The sequence below is a fragment of the Chiloscyllium plagiosum genome, unplaced genomic scaffold, assembly GCF_037043375.1.
Source record: "Chiloscyllium plagiosum isolate Xiang-an unplaced genomic scaffold, Cpla_swu_hap1 HiC_scaffold_11, whole genome shotgun sequence".
In the NCBI taxonomy this organism is placed as follows: domain Eukaryota; kingdom Metazoa; phylum Chordata; class Chondrichthyes; order Orectolobiformes; family Hemiscylliidae; genus Chiloscyllium; species Chiloscyllium plagiosum.
In genome coordinates, this window is record NW_028270149.1 from 17,518,725 (window position 1) to 17,545,683 (window position 26,959).

Here is a 26,959-nt window from a genome sequence, read left to right on the forward strand (position 1 = left end):
AGGACGGAAATAATTTCTGCTTATTATTTTGAGGCCCTAAATTTACCTTTGCTGCGTTTTGAAGGAGAAAACTCCAACTTTTTTTTTTAAAACATAAGGGTTCTTGCTGCAACTATAAGCACAAATTACTAGATAGGTCATTGACTTCTTACTCACACTCCAGATTTCAAAATACACACGCATCAGTTTTCATTTTAAAAAAACTTGCCTTTCAAACTGTATCACAAGCACTTTATCCCGTCTTAAGTTGTATTACCTGAAATGATAGCTTTGGTAGATAACAGTTAAATATTGGAATAATTCATGAAGAAGTTTAAATGGTATATAGGAATGAAAAGAGGTGCAGAAATAAAATCATGTCACAACACAGGAGGCTATATACCCATTATGCCTGATCCAGCTCTCTGAAAAGCCACCCACATAGTTGTACTCTCTGATCTTTAATAAATGTGAACCTTTTGGTTACAGACCTTTCCACCTCCACAACCTCAATCATTGATTCAATATGCAGATTAACCTGCATGCGCATTCACTCAAAACTAAGCTCCAGGTTACTGCAACTCCTTCTTTGAAGTGTATGAGAAATGGGTCTTTTATTAAACATTTAGATAACTAGGATTTTCCAATCAGCCCCCAAAACACCTTGCTTCATTGACTGGGGTAAGTGGCAAGATCCTGGAAAATTATTCACTACTTTCCAAATGCCAGGAGTCTCCTTTTGATGCATGCAGACATAGGCAATGAAATTCAACATCCTTCAATGTACCTGCTTAACCTTCAGCAGACTGAGGAAGCGAATATTTAAGAGACCAGGATCTCGCACTGAAGGCCAGGTTATCATTCACCAGGCAGCAGTGATCCCCACAGTCCTATATTCTTCAGAGATGCGGAACCCTACAGCAAACATCCCAAAGCACTGATGTAGCACCATCTTGCCTTTGTAAGATCTTCCAGATCCAGTGGCAAGAAAGGTGATCCAACAGCAACGCCCTCTCCCCAAGGTAACACAGAGGTCTTGATCATCCAAAACGAGCTGTGTTGGGTAGGACATATCATTTATAAGACTGATGCCAAACTCTGAAAGCAATTCCTCTACTCAGAACTCAGTCGCAGCAGGATGCATCCAGGAAAATAGCAGAAACACTTCATGGATACCCTCATTTCATTCCTGAAGAGATTAACAATCCCTACCAACTCATGGCAGTCTGTAACCAGTGTCTCGGCAAAACAGAAAAGACTTATTCAGGTGGACACCACAGACTTTGTTGGTAATAGAGGTAAAGTTGAAGCATCGCAAACCGTCATCTGCCCACCCTTGAAGCACCACCTGCCTACACCACAGAGCAAAGTCTGTAAATTGCATTTGGAACTTAGTGATCCCAGGACCCATGAAACCAGAGTGAAAGCAAGATATTCTCTTTCCCAATGGTCTGTCTATGAAGAAGGACGGAAATAATTTCTGCTTATTATTTTGAGGCCCTAAATTTACCTTTGCTACGTTTTGAAGGAGAAAACTCCAACTTTTTTTTTAAAAACATAAGGGTTCTTGCTGCAACTATAAGCACAAATTACTAGATAGGTCATTGACTTCTTACTCCAGATTTCAAAATACACATGCATCAGTTTTCATTTTAAAAAAACTTGCCTTTCAAACTGTATCATAACCACCACTTTGAATTGATTCATCGGTCCTGAAGTCATATCATGGTAGCATAGTACACAAACATTAATATGTTCATTAAAATGCTGCCCTGCTATTTTAGCAGAGGCATTAGTCAATTTAAAATAAATGGAATATTGTTCCAAAGTACAGCAAAGAATTGCAAACTCCGTGGAGGCATCTCTCAAAAGTGACTTACAACCACATTCCAGCAGGGGACACTACAGTAATCAGGAACAGGAACCTGTGATTTATCTTCTACCTCTAAGTGCAGGGATGTGAAGGACAACTGCTGTGTTCCAAACACATCCTCAGCTGCAATCACCTCACTCAGCAAAAAAAACTTGTCATCTAACCATAGATCCCTGTGATGAATTAAGTGTTACATTGGGCTGAGTCTTCAGCCACTATTCAATTAGGAAAGGGTGGGGTGAGCAAGTGCTAGAGCCTATTATCAACTTCTCTACTTTCTTCCTAGTGGTTTAATATTTTACTGGTAAATTTGCTCAACTGAGAATGCAGCAACACTAACACTTCCTTCCTTACTCTAATCAATAATGAGTCTGGTCTTCAATCAAAACAGGAATTCTTGCAGCATAGAATAAATTCCAATTTCTACTTAGCATTGATATGCATTTGATCTTTTTTGATAAGAATTGATTAGGAATTTTTTTTCTACGATTGAAAATGAATAAAATTTTACTAACTCTACAATAGTGCTGCACCATAAATAGAATCTGTTTACTTTTACACAAGAGTGGCACACTTGCAAACACTCACTGAGAGACATGTACAATCTAAAATAATTCAACACTACTCCCCAAGTTGTTTACAAAGGCTTTTACATTGTAGAATACTACAGTTTTTCTTTCTAAACAATAATTAATCTTACTTATTAAACATTATCCGGTCATAAAACCAGTTTGAACTGTTGCTGAACAAGTTTGTGGGTTTCATGTTGACTCTTTATGACTTCATCATTTATGTTTATTTTGAGAAACACAAGAACATTCAGTGTACAAGAGTGAAACAATCATCTTACTGCCACTAAGGTTTACAAGCACATGCATAAAACCTGCTTCAGCCAAGTGACAAAGTGCCTTAGAACACATGTCAAGCTACCTAACAATGTGTAAATTTAAACCACATTTTAAATACTCTGCTGGTGCTGTCATTCTGAAATTAGCAACACACTGCAGAAATTCACAAACAAAAGGGTACATTGAAGGAACACCTGCAAGCAGTACTGAACAATGGCGTCTTCTGTTTCTAGCTTATGGCACTGATACCTCTCTTCTGTAATGAATCACTAAACTTAAGTCGCTTAGATTCCATACTGGAAAACAGAACTAACAAATTTAGTACTTGGCAGAAAAATGAAATGTTTCACTTTCCATATGACTCATAGGCATGTGTTCCTCTGAAAAGCAGTTTACAAATTTATTTCCATTAATTGATTTTTATTTGATCAGCATTCTAACATCACTGTCTTAGCCAAGGGGTTTCTAAATGACGTAGTTTTGAAAGGTATTGTAATGCATATCCACACAGACATAAGGAAAAGAATTCTAAATTGTGCCATTCAAGCTAATCTCTATAGGAGTTCAGCCGTAATTCTCTTTAACAGCAAGACCTGCCATCATTTTCTTAAATACTCCACACCAAAAATCAAAGCAGTCTAACAGTTTTGGTACTGTTTTAATGGTTCTGGATAGATAATGTAACAAGTTCTTTCTCTCTGTTAGTAGTCTTCAGCTTTTATCCTTCTCCTCCAAGTAGACGCGAATTCTTGCTACAGTATGATAACATTGATACCACACACACTTCCAACATTTCAGCAAAAACTGAAGGACATCGAAACAGCACTTGACTTTCATGTCCATCATCTATCCTACAAATGCCATAGACCATAACTGCATTCAAATGCATAAAATTTCATCACTGACTTCAAACGTGCAATCAGGAAAAGGAACCCTGGTCAATTTTCTCCTTCTGAGTCCAGGACACTGAAGACAGCTCAGTTAATCAGCCTTACAGTCCAAACTTCAAACCTAGAACCAGCTGTTAACTGAATAAACTCAGTCTTTGAAAGAACTATTCGTTTTTTTTATTGCAAGTAAATAAATAGTGGCTATTTTATCAGAACTCTGCACATAAACACACTATTTTTGGTGAAGTGTATTGTGTTTTAGCGTTTCTGGTTAGCTACATACATGAAGGTAGAAACATCACTTCGGCTGATATATTAAGACAGCCAAACCAAGACAGACAATCATCCAGTTCAAACCAAGTTAACTTACTTTAGTTTGATTGGCAGCAAAGGACTACAGTATTCCAAGTCTAGGTAAAGATTTCTGTGGCTTCTCAACATAATATTCTGAGTCACTGAATATCACATAAGCATAAGGCTATAAGGTTATCATTTCATAATGTGTATGTGTAAACTGATTAAATTACTAACCCTGTACCCTCAAAATATTAAAGAAGATAAAGACCAAAACCAAACCAATTGGTCCATACTGCTTTCTGTCACATGACCCTTCTCTAATTCCTCTTCATTTAACCCCATTAGCTTCACCCTTATCTGTTTACCTAAATTCCCCTAAAATGAATCTATGGTACTCACCTTAGCAGCTCTTGGCCATGGCATGTTCCACATTCTAACCACTCTCTAGATAAAGACGTTTCTCTTGAATTCACTCCTGGATTTGTCGGCAGATTTGTTTGTGGTAGTTTTAGCTTTGTGGACTGTAGCTTTGATAGCTCCCACAAGTGGAAAACTTGTATTTAACAGTATTTAAAGGTATCTTAAAGCGATCAGGTCATCCAGCTACCCTCAGGTGGAAAACAGGCCAAGCACGTTCAATTTTTCTCAATAGACATAATCTAACGGGTATCATTGCTGTACTTTACTACAGTGCCATTGCAGAAGAATTGGAATAATTAACCAAAGCAGAAAACAGCTAACTAATCTTCCAAAACAAATTCAATCTGCTTAAGCATGGCCCCTATTCTGGAAAGGCCACAGAGACCAGTGTTGTACTGAATAAAATTGTCATATGATACCACACATGACACAATAAAGCTAAGTGGAGACTGATTGACTGGGAGCACTTGAAAATATGGTACCAGAGGGAAATTCATATGGTTCCTTCCTGAATCTATCACAGCAACAGGCATTTCCAGTAATTTCCTGGCTGAGTTGTGTACCTTGTCCAAAAAGAGGTAAAAGTTTTATGTTTGGATCCGTGCAGTACAACCTGTGGGCCAAATGCTGTTGTACAGTTTCTTACTGTATCATACAAATATATAAGGGCCACAATCATGCTGAATCAAAACAACGGGTGGGATGTTCCCTTCCCTGCAGCAGCTTAGACAATGGCAAGAAAGCTGAGAAAATAAGGCAAAAATAAAAATAATCCATTCTCCAACATCTGGAAAATGTTTCCCAAATTTCCCCTTCGAACATTATTGAGCAGCGACTACTTTATTTTTATAAATTTGCATCTTATTAGTAGTCCAACTCATCTCATTAATATACTATTTCCAATTCTCCTCTCCGCCCCAAAATATGCACACAAATATCCGATGTGTCAATCAGAGCAGGTATTTGATGGCTGAGGCTCACCAAATGTTCTTCAAACATGACTTCACCACATCCCTGCATGCTCTATGGAGACCATATTGCTCCAGTTTTCTTCAAACAAGGCAACGTGGGCAAACCACCAGCTTCATAAAAACATCAAACCTACTCACACACCACTTCAGCCCTTCAACACTTGATTGTAGAGCTCAGGGATACCTACAATCTTAATGTTTCTGCCAGGTCACTTTGTGTGCAGGGACACATGCAGCTCATGTGCCTACAGTTCTTAGCCTGGCTTTTTTTTTTAAAAAAGGATTCCCTACAGTGTGCAAACAGGCCCTTCGGCCTAACAAGTCCACACCGACCCTCCGAAGAGTAACCCACCCAGACCCATTTCCCTCTGACTAATGCACCTAACACTATGGGCAACTCAGCATGGCAAATTCACCTAACCTGCACATCTTTGGACTGTGGGAGGAAACCGGAGCACCCGGAGGAAATCCACGCAGACATGGGGAGAATGTGCAAACTCCACACAGACAGCTGCCCGAGGCTGGAATCGAACCTGGGATCCTGGTGCTGTGAGGCAGCAGTGCTAACCACTGAGCCACCGTGCCACCCATTCTTAGTGCTGACCTACTTGGTGCTTAATTGGCAGCTCCAGCCTCTGAGGCCTGCATTGCCTTCTAGCACAGAGGGAAGAAAGCAGCTTACCACTGTTGGGTGTGGACATGTCACTGTATGGGAACCATGCTACATCTACGTCACACCTATAGCATATGCCAGCAGTTTAGTCAACAAACACAACGCATACACTTTAACCAAATGGACAGATCTGAAAGCCACAGGGGAGCAGTCCTCAGTGGGGTCAAGGGGGACCAGCTAGTCAGGGCTCATCCTATTCCAGTTCAGAAGGTTGGTCATGATTAGCCAAGCACTTGATTCTGGGTATCAGAGTCCTTGTAGTCCAGGGATTGGCACAAAATTCTGAACACCAAGTTCAGGGGTTACAGAAATGTCAGGCAAGTTGGTAACGAGAGATCAGCACATCAGAATTAAGCTTATTATTTTGCTGAGACAGATATATCCCCGACCCAAAGAGTGGTCACATTCTTCTTCAGCCTACTGGAGAATTTTCTCTTCAGATGGAGTGAGGCATCGGGTGTCAGGTGGCAAAGAGAAAATGGCAACACTTAATCTCACAAAGCGCTGGAGATAACTGGCCTTCTTCAGGCACTGCTATGCATTTCTTTTTATCTGCCACACAGTACTGACCTACCCTGCTATTTCCATCCAAGCTTGCTGAGTCTGAAGGCACAGCCTCATTTAGAGGTCAGCAGAATAAAAGATGACCCACCTCTGCACTGTCCACCCACCAGCATCTCCAGGTCCTTGCCAGTGAAATAAGTGCCAGGTTCACTTTCTGGACCATGCCCTCAGTTATAACTGTCAAGCACCAAAGTGAGGGGCAGTTCCTGGCTTACAGCATCTGAAGCTATGTGTAGCTAGGCTTCTAGCTATGCTGTAAATGGCAGGAGGTCCCAGCTGTATAAATCCAGCATTGCAGGTTTGGAGGGAAGGTCTTGTGAAGAAAAGCTGAGGAACTTGACGCTGTTTCGTTAGAGAGCAGATGGTTAAGAGGTGACTTAAGAGACATATAAGATGATTGGAGGATTAGATAGGATGGACAGTGAGAGCCTTTTCCTTCGTATGGTGATGGCTAGCACGAGGGAACATAGCTTTAACTTGAAGGGTGATAGATATAGGACAGATGTCAAAAGTAGGCTCTTTACTTGGACAGTAGTAACAGCGTGGAATGCCCTGCATGAAACAGTAGTGGACTCACCAACTTTAAGGGCATTTAAGTGGTCATTGAATAAACATATGGATGACAATGGAGTTGTGCAAGTTAGAATGGCTTCACAAGGGTTTCACAGGTCAGCGCAACATTGAAGGCCGAAGGGCCTATACTTCGCTGTATTATTCTATGTTCTAAGGTGTCACACAGCCTGGATGCATCATTAATAAGGTAACTGCATGAGAAATGATGAGAAAAGTCACTCAGAGCGAGGGCAGACCAAACGTCAGGAATCTCACAACAAAACGCTAACTAGAGTGGGAAATTTCAGTTAAAGATTTAATTTAAATATCCTAAATCAACTGTTCTTTCACTCAATAAAAGGAATAAAAATAGTGCTATGTGCCTGCAATGTGAATTATGCCTATTGAAAAGTCAACTATAGATACTGAAAAAAACATCAAGAATAGATATTATTGGGAGAACTCTAGGATGCACTCTTTTGAAGACTAAATCTTTCTAATTTCCTTAGTTCGCACAAAAGTTCTGTAAATGGTGAAGATTGACACATTGTTCAAGCCTCCTATTGTCAGTCTAAGCAATTATGTACCATGCATGCTCTTGGAATAGTTTTCAAACACAATTTTGCAGTTAATGTTAGTCCTTACTGAAAGAAAGATTTGAGGAGTGAGAATACAAGGACACCAGAGGGTCAAGTTACTAATGAACAAATCTTGCAGCTAGACTAAGCAATGTCTAATTGATAAAGAGGGATGATTTCCAGGGTCACTCCATAACAAAGTCATACTCCACCACTTCCTCCTCCATTAAGACCTTGCTTAAAACCTCTCTCTTTGAACAGCCTGTGATCACCTGCTCTAATAGCTCCCTTGGCTCAGGATCAAGTTTTGCTTGGTAGTGCTCTTGAGAGGTGCATTGAAGCGTCCTATTACATTAAAGATGGTACGTAAATGCAAGCTGTTTCTTTTGCTGCACATTTGTAATTTTCCTATAAATACAACACAAAAATATCTTTCCTTCTAAAAATAAAATTGTATGAGATTGCATGCAAATCTCTTGCAATTATCACAGAAGTAGTTGATATTGGAAAGCCTAAAAACATAAAGGACCGAACACATTTTAAAAGTTTTCTCTTTATCATTAAAACTTATAACACAAACTTACAGAATCAACAACAGAGGAACCTTCAAAATCCAAACATCAAAACAAAGGGTCAGATTGTTAGTTAAATTCGCAACTGCAAACTATCAGTCTATGATTTAATCTCCTGTCTTTCCTGACCCTCCTACATTATGCTTGCCTGGCCTCAAACTGAACATAGTTTGGCAAAATGCCAACTTGCTGCCCACTTCTGTGCAGTCAATTTAAAAACAGACTGAGCCAGTGAATAAATGAATGTTGAAAGATGTTCAGAGTTATCTAAACTACTCCAAATAAGTTCACAGTTTGCAAGAATTTGAATGAACTTCTGTTAACATTCAAATGTACTGGACACATTTTCAGAGTCCTGCAGTTGCCATACTTAATCTGCCATGAAACTATTTGCTTCAAAACAATAAAATTATCCACACATTGATTATATAATGTATTTTCTACACATTGGGTACTGTGTAAAAGTTATAAACTTGAATTTGAAAAAGATATTGCATGAAATTTCTTGACAATGATCCTTGCAGAAACTTCCATCTGGCCAGAATGTGATGAGTACAAATATAAATCATAAGCTCCTCAACAATGCCCAGTTTTCATAAATCCTTGAGGTCTGTGTTGAACATATGAGCCTTTTGCAGGTTCTAGTATTCTATATTGTTTCGTAGGAAACTCTGGGTGACAGAACCATGCCCAATTTGTAATGCAGAATTACACCAGATTCTAGAATCACAATTTCTACATTGTGGCATCCAGTGATTCAGCCAATCAAATCTGCACCAACCTTCCAAAAAGCACATCGCCCAAATTAACCCCCATCCTATCCCCATAACCTCGCATTTTACCATAACTACTTCACCTAGTCAGCACATCGCCAGACACCACAGGGTAATTTGTCACAGCCAATTCACCCTAATCTGCACGGCTGGGAGGAAACCAGAGCAGCCAATAGAAACAAAAGCAGAGAGAACAGGTAAAGTCCACTGTCACCAAAGGATGAATTGAACACTGAGGCAGTATTGCTAACCACTGAGCCACCGTGCCACCGCCTTTCGTATCTTTCTCAAGTCTTTCAAAGTCACTTGTCGTTAGTCATTATGTGGGATCAGTTAGCTCAGTTTATTGGATAGCTGGTTTGCAATACAAAGTAATGCCAATTACGTGCATTCAGTTTCTGCACCAGGAATCTCCTTCTCCAACTCTTCCCTTGTCTGAAGCATGTTAACCTCAGCTCAAAAATGGTCCAGTCAGACTATGGCAAGTCATCATACATAATTGCAAGAACAATTCAGAGGATTTTCCCTCTAATTCTTTTTTAATCTTCCTTCTTCAGTGACTATGACACACATGAATACAACTGCAGTACTTCTTGCTGTTTTACATTCAGCTACATTTCTGCTGCCTCCATCACACTTCCCATCACCTTTCATCCAATGCCCACCTCTGTTGTACAATCGTCTCAGGGTTGTTTTTTATTTATAGAAGTGTTATCCCAGTGTAGCCAGAAACTCTGCTGTGACCTTTCACATCAGGATTCCAATACTACAGTACTCTTTCATTTTCACCTGTGCCTCATCACTGTAATGCCCAGCAGTGAAGATTGAAAGTGTAGACTTAGCCGGAGAGAACCAAGATTCTGCAAATGGTATCCTTCAGAAAACAACCACTGCTCCAACCTAGTTTGTGGTCATTCTTGAAGGGGTGAGCTAATAGCCATACCTTAGTAATCTATATTTTCTTCTTTTCCAATTCTTTAATTGCTTCATCATGATAACTAGACTTGCCAGCCTCCCACTATGTGGATTGTAAAATCCTGAACCTCATTTATAAGTCTGTCCATGGCCTCACTAAACCCCATCTCTCTGGCCATCCTCAGCCCTACATTCCAACTTTCACTTACTGATCCTACTGCATCTCACTAAACATTCATCTATTAAAACTCTACATAAACTCTTGCTGACTCCCTCTACGTTGCAATCTCTCCAAGCATTCAAAAACATCTCAAAAGTTAATTAAACAGTTCAACTTGCTTATCTAATTTCTCTTCCGTGTTCACTTCTCACCTTCATACACAAATTGCAACATAAAAACACAAGATCAAAAGCAAGCCATTCAGCCCAGTCTGTGGTATTTACAAACAGTAGTTTTAACAAGCGCCCACCCTGTTCCTACAGCTCTCCTTCCTTCTACTAGCCATCCCAATGGTATGATCTCTGTGCCAATTATGAATGGTGTATTATTCCACATTTTTAAAGTCCTCAGCATATCTCAAAATTAATTTGATATCTGCATCTCGCAATGCTTGGCATATCAATCACAAGAAACAGTTGACACAAAAACAGAAGTTGCTGGAAAAGCTCAGCAGGTCAGGCAGCACCTGTGGAGAGAACGCAGAGTTAACGTTTCAGGTCGAGGAACCCTTCCTCAGAACTCATTGAGCAATTTTATATACAATACAATAAAGCGCGTGAAACAGGCCCTTCGGCTCACCAAGCCTGTGCTAATTCCTATTCCTTATTTAGTTACTTATTGCCCATACAGTTTCCATCCCTCTTTTCACGTATCTATCAAGATACACATTAAACTGTGTTAATTTGCCTGCTTCCACCACCTCCCCAGCAGTGCATTTCAGGCACTCACCACCCTGTGTGAAAACGTTTCCTCGCACTTCTCCCCTAAACATGCCCCCTCTCACCTTGAACCCATTTGTAGTTGACCTTCCCAACCTAGGGAAAAGCCCCTGACTATCCACCCTACAGATGTCTCAATTTTGTAGACCTCCATCAGATTGCCCCTCAGCCTCCATCTTTCCAATGAAAACAATCTGAGTTTATCCAACTTGGCAACCAGAACTGCACGCAGTATACCAAAGGTGGCCTAACTAAAGTTTTATACAGCTGTAACATAACTTGTCAACTTTTATATTTAATGCCCTGGCCAATGAAGGCAAATGTGCTGTATGCCTTCTTGACAACCTTAGTAGCACAGTGGCTAGCACTGCTGCCTCACAGCTCCAGGGACCCAAGTTCAATCCCAGCCTCGGGCGGCTGTCTGTGTGGAGTTTGCACATTCTCCCCGTGTCTGCGTGGGTTTCCTCTGGGTGTTCCGGTTTCGTCCCACAGTCCAAAGATGTGCAGGTTAGGTGAATTGACCATGCTAAATTGCCCATAGGTTTATGTAGGTTAGGCGCATTAGTCAGGGGCAAAACATAGGATGGGGAATGGGTCTGTGGACTTGTTGGACCGAAGGGCCTGTTTCCACACTGTAAGGATTCTAATTCTAATTCTTATCCACCGACGTCGCTATTTTCAGGGATCTGTGAACACGTATGCCCAGATAATTATATGTTAATGCTCCTAACGGTTCTACCATTTATTGTATAATTCTCACTTGAATTTGATTTTCCAAAATGCTTCAACTCATGTTTGGCTGGATTAAACTCCATCTGCCATTTCTCTGCCTAAATCTACAATCTATCAATATCCTGCTGTACCCTTTAAGAATCCTCCTCACTGCCTGCACCTCCGCCAATTTGGGTGTCATCCGCAGGATTAGTAATCAGACCACCTACATTTTCCTTCAGATCATTTATATATATTACAAACCACAAAGGTCCCAGCACTGATCCCTGTGGAACACCACCAGTTTCTGAACTCCACCCAAAAAAAAAAACACCCTTCCACCACTACTCTGGCTTCTATGACCAAGAGAAAGTGAGGTCTGCAGATGCTGGAGATCAGAGCCGGAGATGTGTTGCTGGAAAAGCGCAGCAGGTCAGGCAGCATCCAGGGAACAGGAGAATCGACGTTTCGGGCATAAGCCCTTCTTCTATGACCAACCCAATTCTGTATCTATCTAGGCAGCTTAAGTGGATCCGACCTATGTTTTGACGATTTTACCTTTTGTACCAGCCTGCCATGAGGTACCTTAACAAATGCATTACTAAAGTCCACTGCTCTTCCCTCAATCAGTCTTGCCACCACCTCAAAAAACTTAACCAAGTTGATGTAACATGACCCACTGTGCACAAACGCACACTGCCTATCACCAGTCCAATTGCTTCCAAACATGAATAAACTCTGTCGCTCAGTATCTTCTCCAACAGCTTCCCCATGGCTGACAACAGGCTCATCGGCCTGTAATTATGTGAATTATCTCTCTTTCCCTTCTAAACAAAGGAAGGCCATTGGCCATTCTCAAGTCCTCTAGAAGCTTGCCTGAGGCCTATAAGGATGCAAAGATATATAGATTAGATTAGATTACCTACAGTGTGGAAACTAGCCCTTCGGCCCAACAAGTCCACACCGACCCTCCGAAGAGAAACCCACAACCCCCATATTTACCCCTGACTAATCCACCTAACACTACGGGCAATTTAGCATAGCCAATTCACCTAACCTGCACATCTTTGGACTTTGGGAGGAAACCAGAGCACCCAGAGGAAACCTACGCAGACATGGGGAGAATGTGCAAACTCCACACAGACAGTTGCCCGAAGCGGGAATTGAACCCGGGTCTCTGGCGCTGTGAGGCAGTAGTGCTAACCACTGAGCCACCGTGCCACCCAGAATATTTGTTAAGGTCCCGGCTATTTCCTCCCTTGCCTCCCACAGTATCCTGGGATAGATCCCATTTGGTCCTGGGGGTTTGTCTACCTTAATGTATTTCAAAACACTCAAAACTTTTGCCTTCATTATGTTGACCTGCTCAAGAGTAACCACACACCTTTCCCTAATGTCAACATCCCTCATGGCCCTCTCTTTGGTGAATACCAATAAAATTTATGTATTAAGGATCACACCCATTTTCCCAACTCCACATTGTACCTTCCTCCTTTATCCTCAAGTGGGCCTACACTTTCCCTAGGTACCCTCTTGCTCCAACAAAGTGTAAAAAATGCTTTGGAATTCTCCTTAATGCTGCTGGCCAAAGTCATTTAGTGTCCCCCGTTTAGCCCTCCTAACTCCCTGTTTGAGCTCCTTCTTACTTTCTCTATATTATACAAGTCTGTTTCATCTGTTTTTAGTTGTCTAGACCTTAGGTATGCTTCCTTTTTTTTGACTAAGCTGATAATTTCCCCTGTCATCCAATGTTCCTAAATCCTGCCATTCCTGTCCCTCATTTTCACAGGAATATACCAGTCCTGCACTCTAATCAACTGGTCTTTAAAAGACTCCCATGTCTGATGAGGATTTACCCTCAAACAGCCGCTCCCAATCTACATTCTCCAATTCTTCCATAATTTAGTGATACATGACCTTTCCCCAATTTAACACCTTCATCCAAGCTCCACTCTGGTCCTTATCCATAAGTTACTGAAAGCATACGGAATTATGGTCACTATTCCCAAAATGCTCTCCCACTTTAGGTTTGATCACCTGCAGACTTGTTTCCCAGTACCAAGTGCAGTATGGTCCTCTCCCTTGTTGGCCTAGTCACATACTATTTCCTGGGCACACCTAACAAAGTGCACCCCAGCACTAAGGGAGTCCCAGTCAAAACGGGGGTAGTTAAAAATCACCCACAACAGCAACCCTGTCACTTTCACATTGTTTTAGGATTGGATTACATATCCTTTCATTTGTCACCTGCTGGCAGCTGGGAGATCTGTAGTACAATCCCAGCATTGTGACTGCACCCTTCCTATTCTACAAGATCCTTCCAGGATGTTCACCCTCAATACAACTGTTATATACTCCCTGCCCAGTGGTTAGCACTGCTGCCTCACAGCACCAGAGACGCGGGTTCAATTCCCGCCTCAGGCGACTGTCTGTGTGGAGTTTGCACGTTCTTCCCGTGTCTGCGTGGGTTTCCTCTGGGTGCTCCGGTTTCCTCCCACAGTCCAAAGATGTGCAGGTCAGGTGAATTGGCCATACTAAATTGCCCATAGTGTTAGGTAAGGGGTAAATGTAGCGGTATGGGTGCGTTGCGCTTCGGCGGGTCGGTGTGGACTTGTTGGGCCGAAGGGCCTGTTTCCACACTGTAATCTAATCTAATCTAATCTAAAAACCAGTAATGCAACACCTCCACCTCTTTTGCTGCCTCCTCTGTCTCATCTAAAACATCAATATCCTGGAACATTAAACTGCCAATCCTGTGCCTCTTTCAACCATGTCTCTGTGATAGCAATGGCATCATAACTGCATGCATTAATCCTGGCTCTAAACTCATCTGTTTTACCATTTATACTGCTTGCATTGAAACAAATGCAGTCCAAATCTCCAGTTCCACTGAGCGCATCAACCTCTCCCTGACTACTCTTTTTCCGAGCTACATTTTCCTTAGTCTCAAGCTCATTCTCAGTATCTATACTTAGTGACTTGCTGCTCCAGTTCCCATTCCCTCACCACACGATTTAAAACCCTCCCAAATGGCACTATCAAACCTCCCTGCCAGGATACTGATGCCCCTCCAATGCAGGTGCAATATGCCCTTTTTGTACAGGTCTCACCTTCCCTGGAAGACATTCCACCCTCCACATCTGCTCCTTAGCCCTGTGTTCAATTGTACTCTGTCTCTGTTCCTAGCCTCAGTAGCATATGGCAGGGGAGTAATTCTGAGATTACCACCCTAAAAGTCCTGCTTTTTAGTTCACTACCTAATGCCCTGAATTGTTATTGCAGGACCTTGTCACTCTTCCTATCTATGTCATTTGTGCCAATATGGTCAATAACTTCTGTCTGCTTACCCTCTCGTTTCAGGATCTTGTTCAGATTTACATACAATAAGAGGTCAATTGTGATTATACAATAGCATTTTCAGAGTAAACAGCAGTCTAGAATTATCTTGCCTTGCAGACAATTACATATGTATTTCTTGTACCTCTAAGCTTACCAAATGTTTGAATGTAAAAACTCCTTAAGATAAATTATTACTTCACAGAAGCTTCATAACATCTCTGGAGATGAACATTTGTAACTGCTCCCTCCTCAATCATCCAACATATTGTACAGAAAACTCTTTGCAGTGCAATGCCAAAATTACTTGTAACACTAATTGTGTTTCTTTGTACAGATGCTGCCTATCTGATGACTATTTGTAGAATTTTCTATCTTTATTTGGCATTTGCTAATATGAGCTTATTTTACTTCAGTTAATTCCCTCAACTTGTATGAAAAAAATACTCAAAAGGTCCCCAACTTGGCAAGAAAATCCACTGCGCCACAATCAACAGCAGCTCTATATATTTTTTTATCTGTCCTATTGTTTTTTTTAAATGGGCTGTTAGACCAGAGGAAGCATTACTGCCAAACTGGAGCCAGCCTTCAGTTACATACAGGATTTCACAAGAAGTTGCTGAGCACAACTGGCATAATCACTCCTTATAAAGGACTGGTGCCAATTATAAAAATTGCAGAATGTTGCAGCACAAAAACGGGATGGATAACCAATCAAATCTATGCTTCCACAAAAAAATACCTACGTTCATTCCCATCTCTCACTCCCCATACCTTTTGACATTTCTATTTTGCAAACAAACTACACTTTGGGGCAAAATTCTAAACTGTTTCAATAATACTGGTGACATTGACCACATTTATTCTTCTTTGTATGAAATTATTATTTTTATCATGCAAGGAATCATATAAGGCTTTGCAGCATTTCAGAGCTTAAAAATGTGTTGCTGGAAAAGCGCAGCAGGTCAGGCAGCAAAGGAACAGGAGAATCGACGTTTCGGGCATAAGCCCTTCTGCTGTGCTTTTCCAGCAACACATTTTTAAGCTCTGATCTTCAGCATCTGCAGTCCTCACTTTCTCCTTTGCAGCATTTCAGGCTATTGAGTATGCTAGAAGAATGCACATTGTTATGACAACCAAAATTAAGCATGTAGTCAGCACAAAGTGGCTATACAGCATTAGAGAAAATATGGTGCGCAATTAAACAAATCTTAAAAGCTGGTTATAGTTGCTGAAAATTAATCAGTGAACCACCTTTTACCCCACACTCTGTCAGAGAAAGAAAATCCAACATATGATATCCAAGTGAGAAAGCATCAGTGATGAGGCTTACAAGGAATTTGGTTTGAAATTTGGATTCACTTTATCTGACAGCTAACTGTAGTGCGCCAAGGTGACTAAACTCAAAACAGCACAACTCAAATAAAATCCTATTGCATGATCCAAGTGAATTCCAAAGTGGAAGTTAGTTTGATAAAACAAATTTTTTTACAAAAGCTATTGATTATTTAAAACCCATGTCAAGTACCGCTTATAAACCATTGATAATTAACTGTGCTTTGGATACAGTAATAAAATTATAGCCTGTTTCACAGCAAGATTCAAGCTGAAATGAGACGACCATATATATCTGTCTATAAAAGGTTAATAAAAGATGCATTATTGAATCCATTTACTTTATGGTTCACTTGGATTTTCATGGCAAGTTTCATATATATCTAATTTATTAAAAATGCAAAAAAATTGCTGTTATGAATAAGTAATCTCACTAAACAGATGCATCCAGAGAATGTTAGGCTTTTCCCATTTCCAAACATAAATGAAGAACGTATGTTATCAACTTTCCATGTAGAATATAAACCGATCATAAGTTAAACAATGTAATCAGTAATTTCTATCCCTTGTATGCCTTCACAAAAGTGAAAAAAAAAGGTTTTGTAGAAGAAGGACAAAACGATCGAAAAAAATTCTGAAGTTTGGAAAGCAGTTCGATCCAGAATCAAAAGTATGTTGGCAGGACATTTTTTTCCAATCTACAATGGATAAAGCATGGGGGAGGAATTTGGAGAAAGAGTTTACAACGGTGGGAGGGGCGGGTGGGGGGAGGGGAGGTGAGGGAAAGGGAGACGGGGCGGGGGGGGCAGAGACGGGGCGGGGGGGGCAGAGACGGGGCGGGGGGGGCAGAGACGGGGCGGGGGGGGCAGAGACGGGGCGGGGGGGGCAGAGACGGGGCGGGGGGGGCAGAGACGGGGCGGGGGGGGCAGAGACGGGGCGGGGGGGGCAGAGACGGGGCGGGGGGGGCAGAGACGGGGCGGGGGGGGCAGAGACGGGGCGGGGGGGGCAGAGACGGGGCGGGGGGGGCAGAGACGGGGCGGGGGGGGCAGAGACGGGGCGGGGGGGGCAGAGACGGGGCGGGGGGGGCAGAGACGGGGCGGGGGGGGCAGAGACGGGGCGGGGGGGGCAGAGACGGGGCGGGGGGGGCAGAGACGGGGCGGGGGGGGCAGAGACGGGGCGGGGGGGGCAGAGACGGGGCGGGGGGGGCAGAGACGGGGCGGGGGGGGCAGAGACGGGGCGGGGGGGGCAGAGACGGGGCGGGGGGGGCAGAGACGGGGCGGGGGGGGCAGAGACGGGGCGGGGGGGGCAGAGACGGGGCGGGGGGGGCAGAGACGGGGCGGGGGGGGCAGAGACGGGGCGGGGGGGGCAGAGACGGGGCGGGGGGGGCAGAGACGGGGCGGGGGGGGCAGAGACGGGGCGGGGGGGGCAGAGACGGGGCGGGGGGGGCAGAGACGGGGCGGGGGGGGCAGAGACGGGGCGGGGGGGCAGAGACGGGGCGGGCAGAGACGGGGCGGGGCGGGCAGAGACGGGGCGGGGGGGGCAGAGACGGGGCGGGGGGGGCAGAGACGGGGCGGGGGGGGCAGAGACGGGGCGGGGGGGGCAGAGACGGGGCGGGGGGGGCAGAGACGGGGCGGGGGGGGCAGAGACGGGGCGGGGGGGGCAGAGACGGGGCGGGGGGGGCAGAGACGGGGCGGGGGGGGCAGAGACGGGGCGGGGGGGGCAGAGACGGGGCGGGGGGGGCAGAGACGGGGCGGGGGGGGCAGAGACGGGGCGGGGGGGGCAGAGACGGGGCGGGGGGGGCAGAGACGGGGCGGGGGGGGCAGAGACGGGGCGGGGGGGGCAGAGACGGGGCGGGGGGGGCAGAGACGGGGCGGGGGGGGCAGAGACGGGGCGGGGGGGGCAGAGACGGGGCGGGGGGGGCAGAGACGGGGCGGGGGGGGCAGAGACGGGGCGGGGGGGGCAGAGACGGGGCGGGGGGGGCAGAGACGGGGCGGGGGGGGCAGAGACGGGGCGGGGGGGGCAGAGACGGGGCGGGGGGGGCAGAGACGGGGCGGGGGGGGCAGAGACGGGGCGGGGGGGGCAGAGACGGGGCGGGGGGGGCAGAGACGGGGCGGGGGGGGCAGAGACGGGGCGGGGGGGGCAGAGACGGGGCGGGGGGGGCAGAGACGGGGCGGGGGGGGCAGAGACGGGGCGGGGGGGGCAGAGACGGGGCGGGGGGGGCAGAGACGGGGCGGGGGGGGCAGAGACGGGGCGGGGGGGGCAGAGACGGGGCGGGGGGGGCAGAGACGGGGCGGGGGGGGCAGAGACGGGGCGGGGGGGCAGAGACGGGGCGGGGGGGGCAGAGACGGGGCGGGGGGGGCAGAGACGGGGCGGGGGGGGCAGAGACGGGGCGGGGGGGGCAGAGACGGGGCGGGGGGGGCAGAGACGGGGCGGGGGGGGCAGAGACGGGGCGGGGGGGGCAGAGACGGGGCGGGGGGGGCAGAGACGGGGCGGGGGGGGCAAAGACAGTGAATGGGGGGAGAAGAGACAGGGATAGGGGGCGGGATGAGACAGGGAAAGGGGGAGAGACGGAGGCGGAGATAGAGGGGAGGGAGGGAGGCTGGATGGGGGAGAGGGAGAGGAAGGGGTAGAGGGAGGGTTGGGGGGGGAAGAGGGTGGGGGGAAGGGGAGAGGGAGGGTGGGAGATGGGCGGAGAGGGAGAGAGGCAGAGGGATGGAGTGGGATGGTGGGGAGAGGGAGGAGAGAGAGGGAGGAGAGAGAGGGAGAGGGATGGGGGAAGAGAAGGAGAGGGGCATGGGAGAGTCGGTGTGAGACAGAGATGGGGGGCTGGGGAGGTTGGAGGTATTCAGAGAGTCTTAAATTTTAGCTGAAGTAAGGCCAATAGAACTAGTTCATATAGAGTAACCACATTCAGTCTGGCATGGTCTTACAATGTATTTATTGACGGGGCGTATTAACAGTAGAAATCCTTACCAAACCACTTGAAATAGGAAATGCATATTTTGTAAGACTTTCGAACATGGATTTTCTGCTGCGACCTTCCTGTTTCAGAGCAAACCTCAGGTTGCGCATATCCTGTAAAAATAAAAAGTAGCTCAGTCAACAATCGGTACATGAGACCCTTTTCATTCGTGATAAAACAAAATCACTTATTCCCTCCTGCTCTTCAAAGTTGTAAAGGTATGAATAACTTAATTTTTTTTGATGATTAGATTAGATTACTTACAGTGTGGAAACAGGCCCTTCGGCCCACCAAGTCCACACCGCCCCACCAAAGCGCAACCCACCCATACCCCTACATTTACCCCTTACCTAACACTACGGGAATTTAGCATGGCCAATTCACCTAACCTGCACATCTTTGTGACTGTGGGAGGAAACCGGAGCACCCGGAGGAAACCCACGCAGACACGGGGAGAACATGCAAACTCCACACAGTCAGTCGCCTGAGGCGGGAATTGATCCCGGATCTCTGGCGCTGTGAGGCAGTAGTGCTAACCACTGTGCCACCGTGCCGCCCATAATTTTCAAGGCAGAAACACAGATCTGCTACACAAAAAGATCCCACAACTGTTGTTCCATTTTAGACCACACATAATGAGTATCAGATAACATATGGCTAGAAATCGAATAATTAACACAATTGTTATTTAGTAGGATTACACAACAGAATGCCTAATTATGGAAAGGAAATGGAACAGGAAATCTGTAGACAGATCAGGGAGTTCAGTAGGAGCAACACGACTTAAATGAGATTTTAATTACCTCATCATTAATTTCTCCACCATCCAATCAATTAGAGCAAACAAACCAAATTCATAAAACATGCCCAGGATTCCTCCTTTAATTGGTATTCATACACCAACAAAAGAAGCTGCATTGCTATTTGGAAATTTATCTGCATACTTATTTGGAGAAGCAGTGCAATGGGCTGAATGGCTTCCTCTTGCGCTGTAACACTTCTGATTCTGTGATCTTCTCACATCAAAGGGCAGGTCGTGGACAAAATGCTTCAGTATCCCATCTAATCCAACTCTAGCCAGATTTCTGGGTTGTTAAAATTCTTCCAGAAGATACCAGATAGATGTTGAACTGAATTTAGGAAATTAGTAAATGAGCAAAAACAAGGGGAAAATAAGAATTTGCCCACCAGACGGTTTAAGACAACCTTAAATCCAATTACTCTAACCATGTTTGTGGCCATCTGCTCCAAAAGCTCCTTATGTGATCCAATGTTAGATTATTTAAGAACAACCTAGTGAAGCAAGGATATTTTATGTTAAATCAATGAATTGGAGAATGTTTGCAGCAGAAAAGGCGGTCATGCCACGTTTTTGCCAACATTAGCACGAACAATTCAGTTAATCCGACTCCCCTGCCCTTTCACTATAACTCTACTATTATTCACTCTTTAGTAGTATATCTAAATGAGTTTTGTAAGCACCCTTTGTATCTGCTTCCATTAATATTAACTGTTTCATTCTCCAGATCATAACCACATGCTGTTAACAGAATATTGTCTTCATGTTACCATTGGTTCTTCGGCCAATTAGTGTCCTATGCTTTTTAATCTATCCATAAATGAGAATAGTTTTGCTCTAATCCATCTTGACCCCTTGTGATTTTGAGCACCTTGAGTGAATATTCTCTTAAGAGCAAACCCATCTTCACCAATCTATCCACATGAACTGGAATTCCTCATGGCTGTAACCATTCTCAGAAGCCTTTTCCCTCTCTCCTCATATACTTTGCCTGACACAAGACCATGCAGCTAAAACTGCTGAGTTTCCACAAGAATTGGTCTTACTCTGCTATAGTTAAAATATTGGCAAAAGGCAAATGAACTCTTGAAGTGATAATTAATTGGTCTTCCTCAGACTTCTCCATTTTCCTTAGTTCCCCCAGAGTCCAAAGATTTCTCCAAGTCTCGTACATACTCAATGAGTTATTATTCCAGAAGTCTGAGAATTCCAAAAGTTCACAACTTTCTAAATAAAGAAATTTCTCCTCAGTTTGGTCATAAATGAACTCACCCAGAAAACAAGCCCCTAATTCTAGATCTTTAGCCAAGTGAAACAACCCTCACAGCGTCTACCCCATCAAGCCCCTCAGAATCTTATATATTGCAGTGAGATCACCCATCACTTTTAATAACTTCTGGAGCTCATTCAACCTCTTATTATAGAGCCCGCTCATAACAGGATTCAATCCTTCTCCAAGTTAGCAATATCCTTCTGTAGAAAAGGAAGCCAAAACTGCTGTCTATGTGCAGTCTCACCAAAGCCCTGTACAACTGTAGCAAGAGGTATTTACTCTTGTAATCCTAAACCCCTGCAATGAAGGTTAAGATACTATTTGCCTTACGGATTGCTTACTCTATCTGTATTCTTATTCTGTTTTTGTACAAGGTCACACAAATCTCCCTGAACATTCTCATTTAAATACCAAAGCTGGTTTTTTTATTTGTTTGATGGGTTGAGTGTCAAAGGGCTACCAATCAACCTGCTGCCCATCCCTAACTGCCCTTGAACTGAGTAACTCATAGGCCATTTCAAAGATTAGTTAAGAGTCAACCACATTGCTGTGGATATGGAGTCACATGCAGGTCAGATCAGATGAGGGCAGCTAACTTCTTTCTCTAAGGGAAAGAAGATAATAAACCAGATGAGCTTTTGTGGCAATTGACTAGAGTTTTGGAGCATCATTTCTGAAACTAGTTTTCAATTCAAGATTTACTAACTAAAAGTAAATCTCATCCAGACCGGTCCCCACTGCATTCACCTGGGCTCTGGTTACTCTGATGCAGTAATAACACCATTATGCCAATATCTCCCCAATAATTCGCATTTCCCCAAATAATAATTCATCTACCACTTATTATTTATTGACCTCTTTTTAGACTCTGTAAAAACAGAGAAATAAAGCAGAAATAGAAAAATGGGAGCAAGGTAGACCATATTATCCCTAAACTCACTTTGTCATTCAATAAAATAATGGCTGACATTGCATAATGTTTTAGTCTGTAGGTCAGTAAATCTTCTACAGATATGCTCATGTTATCATGACTATCACAACATATGAACGGAAGGTATAAAGATCTTCCATATTAAGAGCAAACCTCAGGTTGAACATAACCTGTAAAAATAAGCAGCAGCTCAGTAAACAACAAGTACACAAAACCTTTTGGTCAGGTCACCTGAAGCATGGCATGCCAATGGAAGCATGTTACTCTTTGTAATCAAATAGCTTCATCATCAGCCCATGCATGTAATATTTGTACATATTAATTACAATTGTAATAAACATCTGTTGGATATTTCAATACCCACAGCCAGGTTTATGTTATGAGTGAAAACATAAGCATTGTTACAGCAAGGAAAGATATCCTGCTAAATGTAAAAACATCAGCTGATCTTCTGTTAACTCACTTTCGTGCCCACTCCTCAAAATCCTCAATTCCTGAAAACCAAACATCGATCACAATCTTAAATGTAGATAATAATGATGTATCTAGAACTCTATGACACAGAATTTTAAAAATTCACAACACTGAGCGAAGTCGTTTCTTCTAGGATTATGCCCGTGATCTAGATTCCCCAGAGGAGACAACCTCTCAGTATGTACTCTACACAGCACTTTGTATGCTTCAATGAGATCACCGATCATTCTCCTCAATGCCAGAGAGGATAGGCCCAATTTACTCAGCCTCTCATCAATCCCCAGGATCAATTCACAGAACATTGGCAACACGAAATCCAAAGCAACTGATTCGTCCCTAAAATATAGACACCAAAACTGCACACAGCTTTGTTCTCACCACAGCCCAACACACCTGTAAGGTTTTCTCTTACTGTTTACATTTTCGTTTAACTTTGTATTAACGAACATTGTTAATCCCTATATCAGACTAATTAGTAGAGTCTGCAATTAGCCTACACTCCAGAGCTGGCCCTTGCAGCACCCTACTAGTTACAGCTCAACTTAAAAATGTCCCATTTATCCTGACACTCTGCTTTCTGTCCATTATTTATTCTTTAATCCATGCTAATACATTATCTAATCTACAAGCACTTAGCTTATATAACTGTTATAGAGTCACAGAGATGTACAGCATGGATACAGACCATTCGGTTCAACCTGTCCATGCTGACCAGATATCCCAACCCAATCCCAGTCTCACTTGCCAGCACCCAGCCCATATCCCTCCAAACCCTTCCTATTCATATACCCATCCAAATGCCTCTTCAGATGTTGCAATTGTACCAGCCTTCACCACTTCCTCTGGCAGCTCATTCCATACACGTACCATCCTGTGTGTGAAAACGTTGCCCCTTAGGTCTCGTTTATATCTTTCCCCTCTCACCCTCAACCTAGGCCCTCTAGTTCTGGACTCCCCAACCCCAGGGGAGAGACTTTGTCTATTTATCCTATCCACGCCCCTCATAATTTTGTAAATCTCTATAAGGTCACCCCTCAGCCTCCGACGCTCCAGGGAAAACAGCCCCAGCCTGTTCAGCCTCTCCCTGTAGCTCAAATCCTCCAACCCTGGCAACATCGTTGTAAATCATTTCTGAGCCCTTTCAAGTTTCACAACATCTTTCCGATAGGAAGGAGACCAGAATTGCGCGCAATATTCCAACAGTGGCCTCACCAATGTCCTGTACAGCTGCAACATGACCGACCAACTCCTGTACTCAATACTCTGAGCAATATCGGAAAGCATACCAAACGCCTTCTTCACTATCCTATCTACCTGCGACTCCACTTTCAAGGAGCTATATAGAACATAGAACATTACAGCGCAGTACGTGCCCTTCGACCCTCAATGTTGCGCCACCCTGTCATACTAATCTGAAGCCCATCCCACCGACACTATTCCATGTATGTCCATATGCCTCTCCAATGACAACTTAAATGCACTTAAACTTGGCGAATCTACTACCGTTGCAGGCAAAGCATTCCATACCCTTACTACTCTCTGAGTAAAGAATCTACCTCTGACATCTGTCTTATACCTATCTCCCTCACTTTAAAGTTGTGTCCCCTCGTGTTTTCCATCCCCATACTTGGAAAAAGGCTCTCCCTGTCCACCCTATCTAACCCTCTGATTATCTTGTATGAACTTGCACTCCAAGCTCTCTGTTCAGCAACATACCCTAGGACCTTACCATTAAGTATATACATCCTGCTAAGATTTGCTTTCCCAAAATGCAGCACCTCGCATTTATCTGAATTAAACTCCATCTGCCACTTCTCAGCCCATTGGTCCAGATCCTGTTATAATCTGAGGTAACCCTCTTTGCTGTCCACTACACCGCCAATTTGGTGTCATCTGCAAACTTACTAACTTTACCTCTTATGCTCACATCCAAATCATTCATGTAAATGACAAAAAGTAGAGGACCCAGCACCGATCCTTGTGGCACTCCACTGGTCTCAGGCCTCCAGTCTGAAAAACAACCCGCCACCATCACCCTCTGTCTTCCCCCTTTGAGCCAGTTCTGTATCCAAATGGCTAGTTCTCCCTTTCTTCCATGAGACCTAACCTTGCTAATCAGTCTCCCATGGGGAACCTTGTCGAACGCCTTACTGAAATCCACATAGATCACATCTACCACTCTGCCCTCAGCAGTCCTCTAGAGTTTTTTGAGAAAGTAACTAAATCAAGTTTGTGAGACATGATTTCCCATGCACAAAAGCCATGTTGACTATCCCTAATCAGTCCTTGCCTTTCCAAATACAGTACATCCTCTCCCTCAGGCTTCCCTCCAACAACTTGCCCACCACCGACATCAGGCTCACTGGTCTATTGCTCCCTGGCTTGTCCTTACCATCCTTCTTAAACAGTGGCACCACGTTAGCCAACCTCCAGTCTTCAGGCACTTCACCTGTGACTATCGATGATACAAATATCTCAGCAAGAGGCCCAGCAATCGCTTCTCTAGCTTCCCACAGAGTTGTCGGGTACACCTGATCAAGTTCTGGGGATTTATCCACCTTTATGTGTTTCAAGACATCCAGCACTTCCTCCTCTGTAATTTGGACATTTTGCAAGGTGTCACCATCTATTCCCCTACAGTCTATATCTTCCATATCCTTTTCCACAGTAAATACTGATGTAAAATACTTGTTTAGTATCTCCCCCATTTTCTGCGGCTTTGAGGGGTCCTATTTTCTCCCTAGTTACCCTTTTGTCCTTAATATATTTGTAAAAACCCTTTGGATTCTCCTTAACTCTATTTGCCAAAGCGATCTCATGCCCCCTTTTTGCCCTCCTGATTTCCCTCTTAAGTATACTCCTACTGCCTTTATACTCTAAGGATTCATTCGATCTATCCTGTCTATACCTCACATATGCTTCCTTCTTTTTCTTAACCAAACCCTCAATTTCTTTAGTCATCCAGCATTCCCTACACCTACCAGCCTTTCCTTTCACCCTGACAGGAATATACTTTCTCTGGATTCTCGTTATCTCATTTCTGAAGGCTTCCCATTTTCCAGTGTACCTTTACCTGTGAACATCTGCTCCCAATTAGTTTTCCAAAGTTCTTGCCTGAGACATCAAAATTGGCCTTTCTCCAAGTTAGAACTTCAACTTTTAGATCTGGTCTATCCTTTTCTATCACTATTTTAAATCTAATAGAATTATGGTCGCTGGCCCCAAAGTGCTCTCTCACTGACACCTCAGTCACCTGTCCTGCCTTATTTCCCAAGAGTAGGTCAGGTTTTACACCTTCTCTAGTAGGTACATCCACATACTGAACAGAAAATTTTCTTGTACACACTTAACAAATTCCTCTCCATCGAGACCCTAAACACTATGGCAGTCCCAGCCTATGTCTGGAAAGTTAAAATCCCCTACCATAACCACCCTATTATTCTTACTGAGAGCGGAGATCTCCTTACAAATTTGTTTCTCAATTTCCCTCTGACTATTAGGCGGTCTATAATACAATCCCAATAAGGTGATCATCCCCTTCTTATTTCTCAGTTCCACCCAAATAACTTCCCTGGATGTATTTCCAGAAATACCCTCCCTCAGCACAGCTGTAATGCTATCCCTTATCAAAAACACTACTCCCCCTCTTCTCTTGCCTCCCTTTCTATCCTTCCTGTAGCATCTGTATCCTGGAACATTGAGCTGTCAGTCCTGTCCATCACTGAGCCAAGTTTCTGTAATTGCTATGATATCCCAGTCCCATGTTCCTTACCATGCCCTGAGTTTATCTGCCTTCCCTGTTAGGCCCCTTGCATTGAAATACATGCAGTTTAATTTATTAGTCCTACCTTGTCTCTGCCTGCCCTGACTGTTTGACTCGCTTCTGTTCTCAACTGTATCAGTCTCAGATTGACCTCTTTGCTCACTATCTCCCTGGGTGCAATCCGTCCTTCTTGTACAGGTCACTTCTACCCTGAAAGAGATTCCAATGGTCCAAAAATGTGAATCCTTCTTCCATGCACCAGTCCTCAGCCATGCATTCATCTGCTGTTTCCTCCTATCCCTGCCCTCACTAGCTCGGGAGTAATGCAGATATTACTTCTCTTGAGGGCTTCCTTTTTAAATAGACAATAGGTTCAGGAGTAGGCCATTCTGCCCTTCGACCCTGCACCACCATTCAATATGATCATGGCTGATCATCCTTAATCAGTATCCTGTTCCTGCTTTATCTCCATAACCCTTGATTCCACTATCTTTGAGAGCTCTGTCCAACTCTTTCTTAAATGAATCCAGA

At 44.1% G+C, this 26,959-nt stretch overlaps 1 protein-coding gene across 2 annotated transcripts in view; it reads right to left on the minus strand.

Moving 5' to 3' along the window:
* The window catches only part of mtm1 (myotubularin 1), a 160,614-nt gene that overhangs the window by 43,352 nt on the left and 90,303 nt on the right, over window positions 1-26,959 (minus strand). For both annotated transcript variants that reach the window (XM_043705113.2, XM_043705109.2), the window contains one exon: window positions 19,200-19,301. In XM_043705113.2, the coding sequence (XP_043561048.1) occupies window positions 19,200-19,301 (102 nt within the window). The remainder of the gene's footprint in view (window positions 1-19,199; window positions 19,302-26,959) is intronic.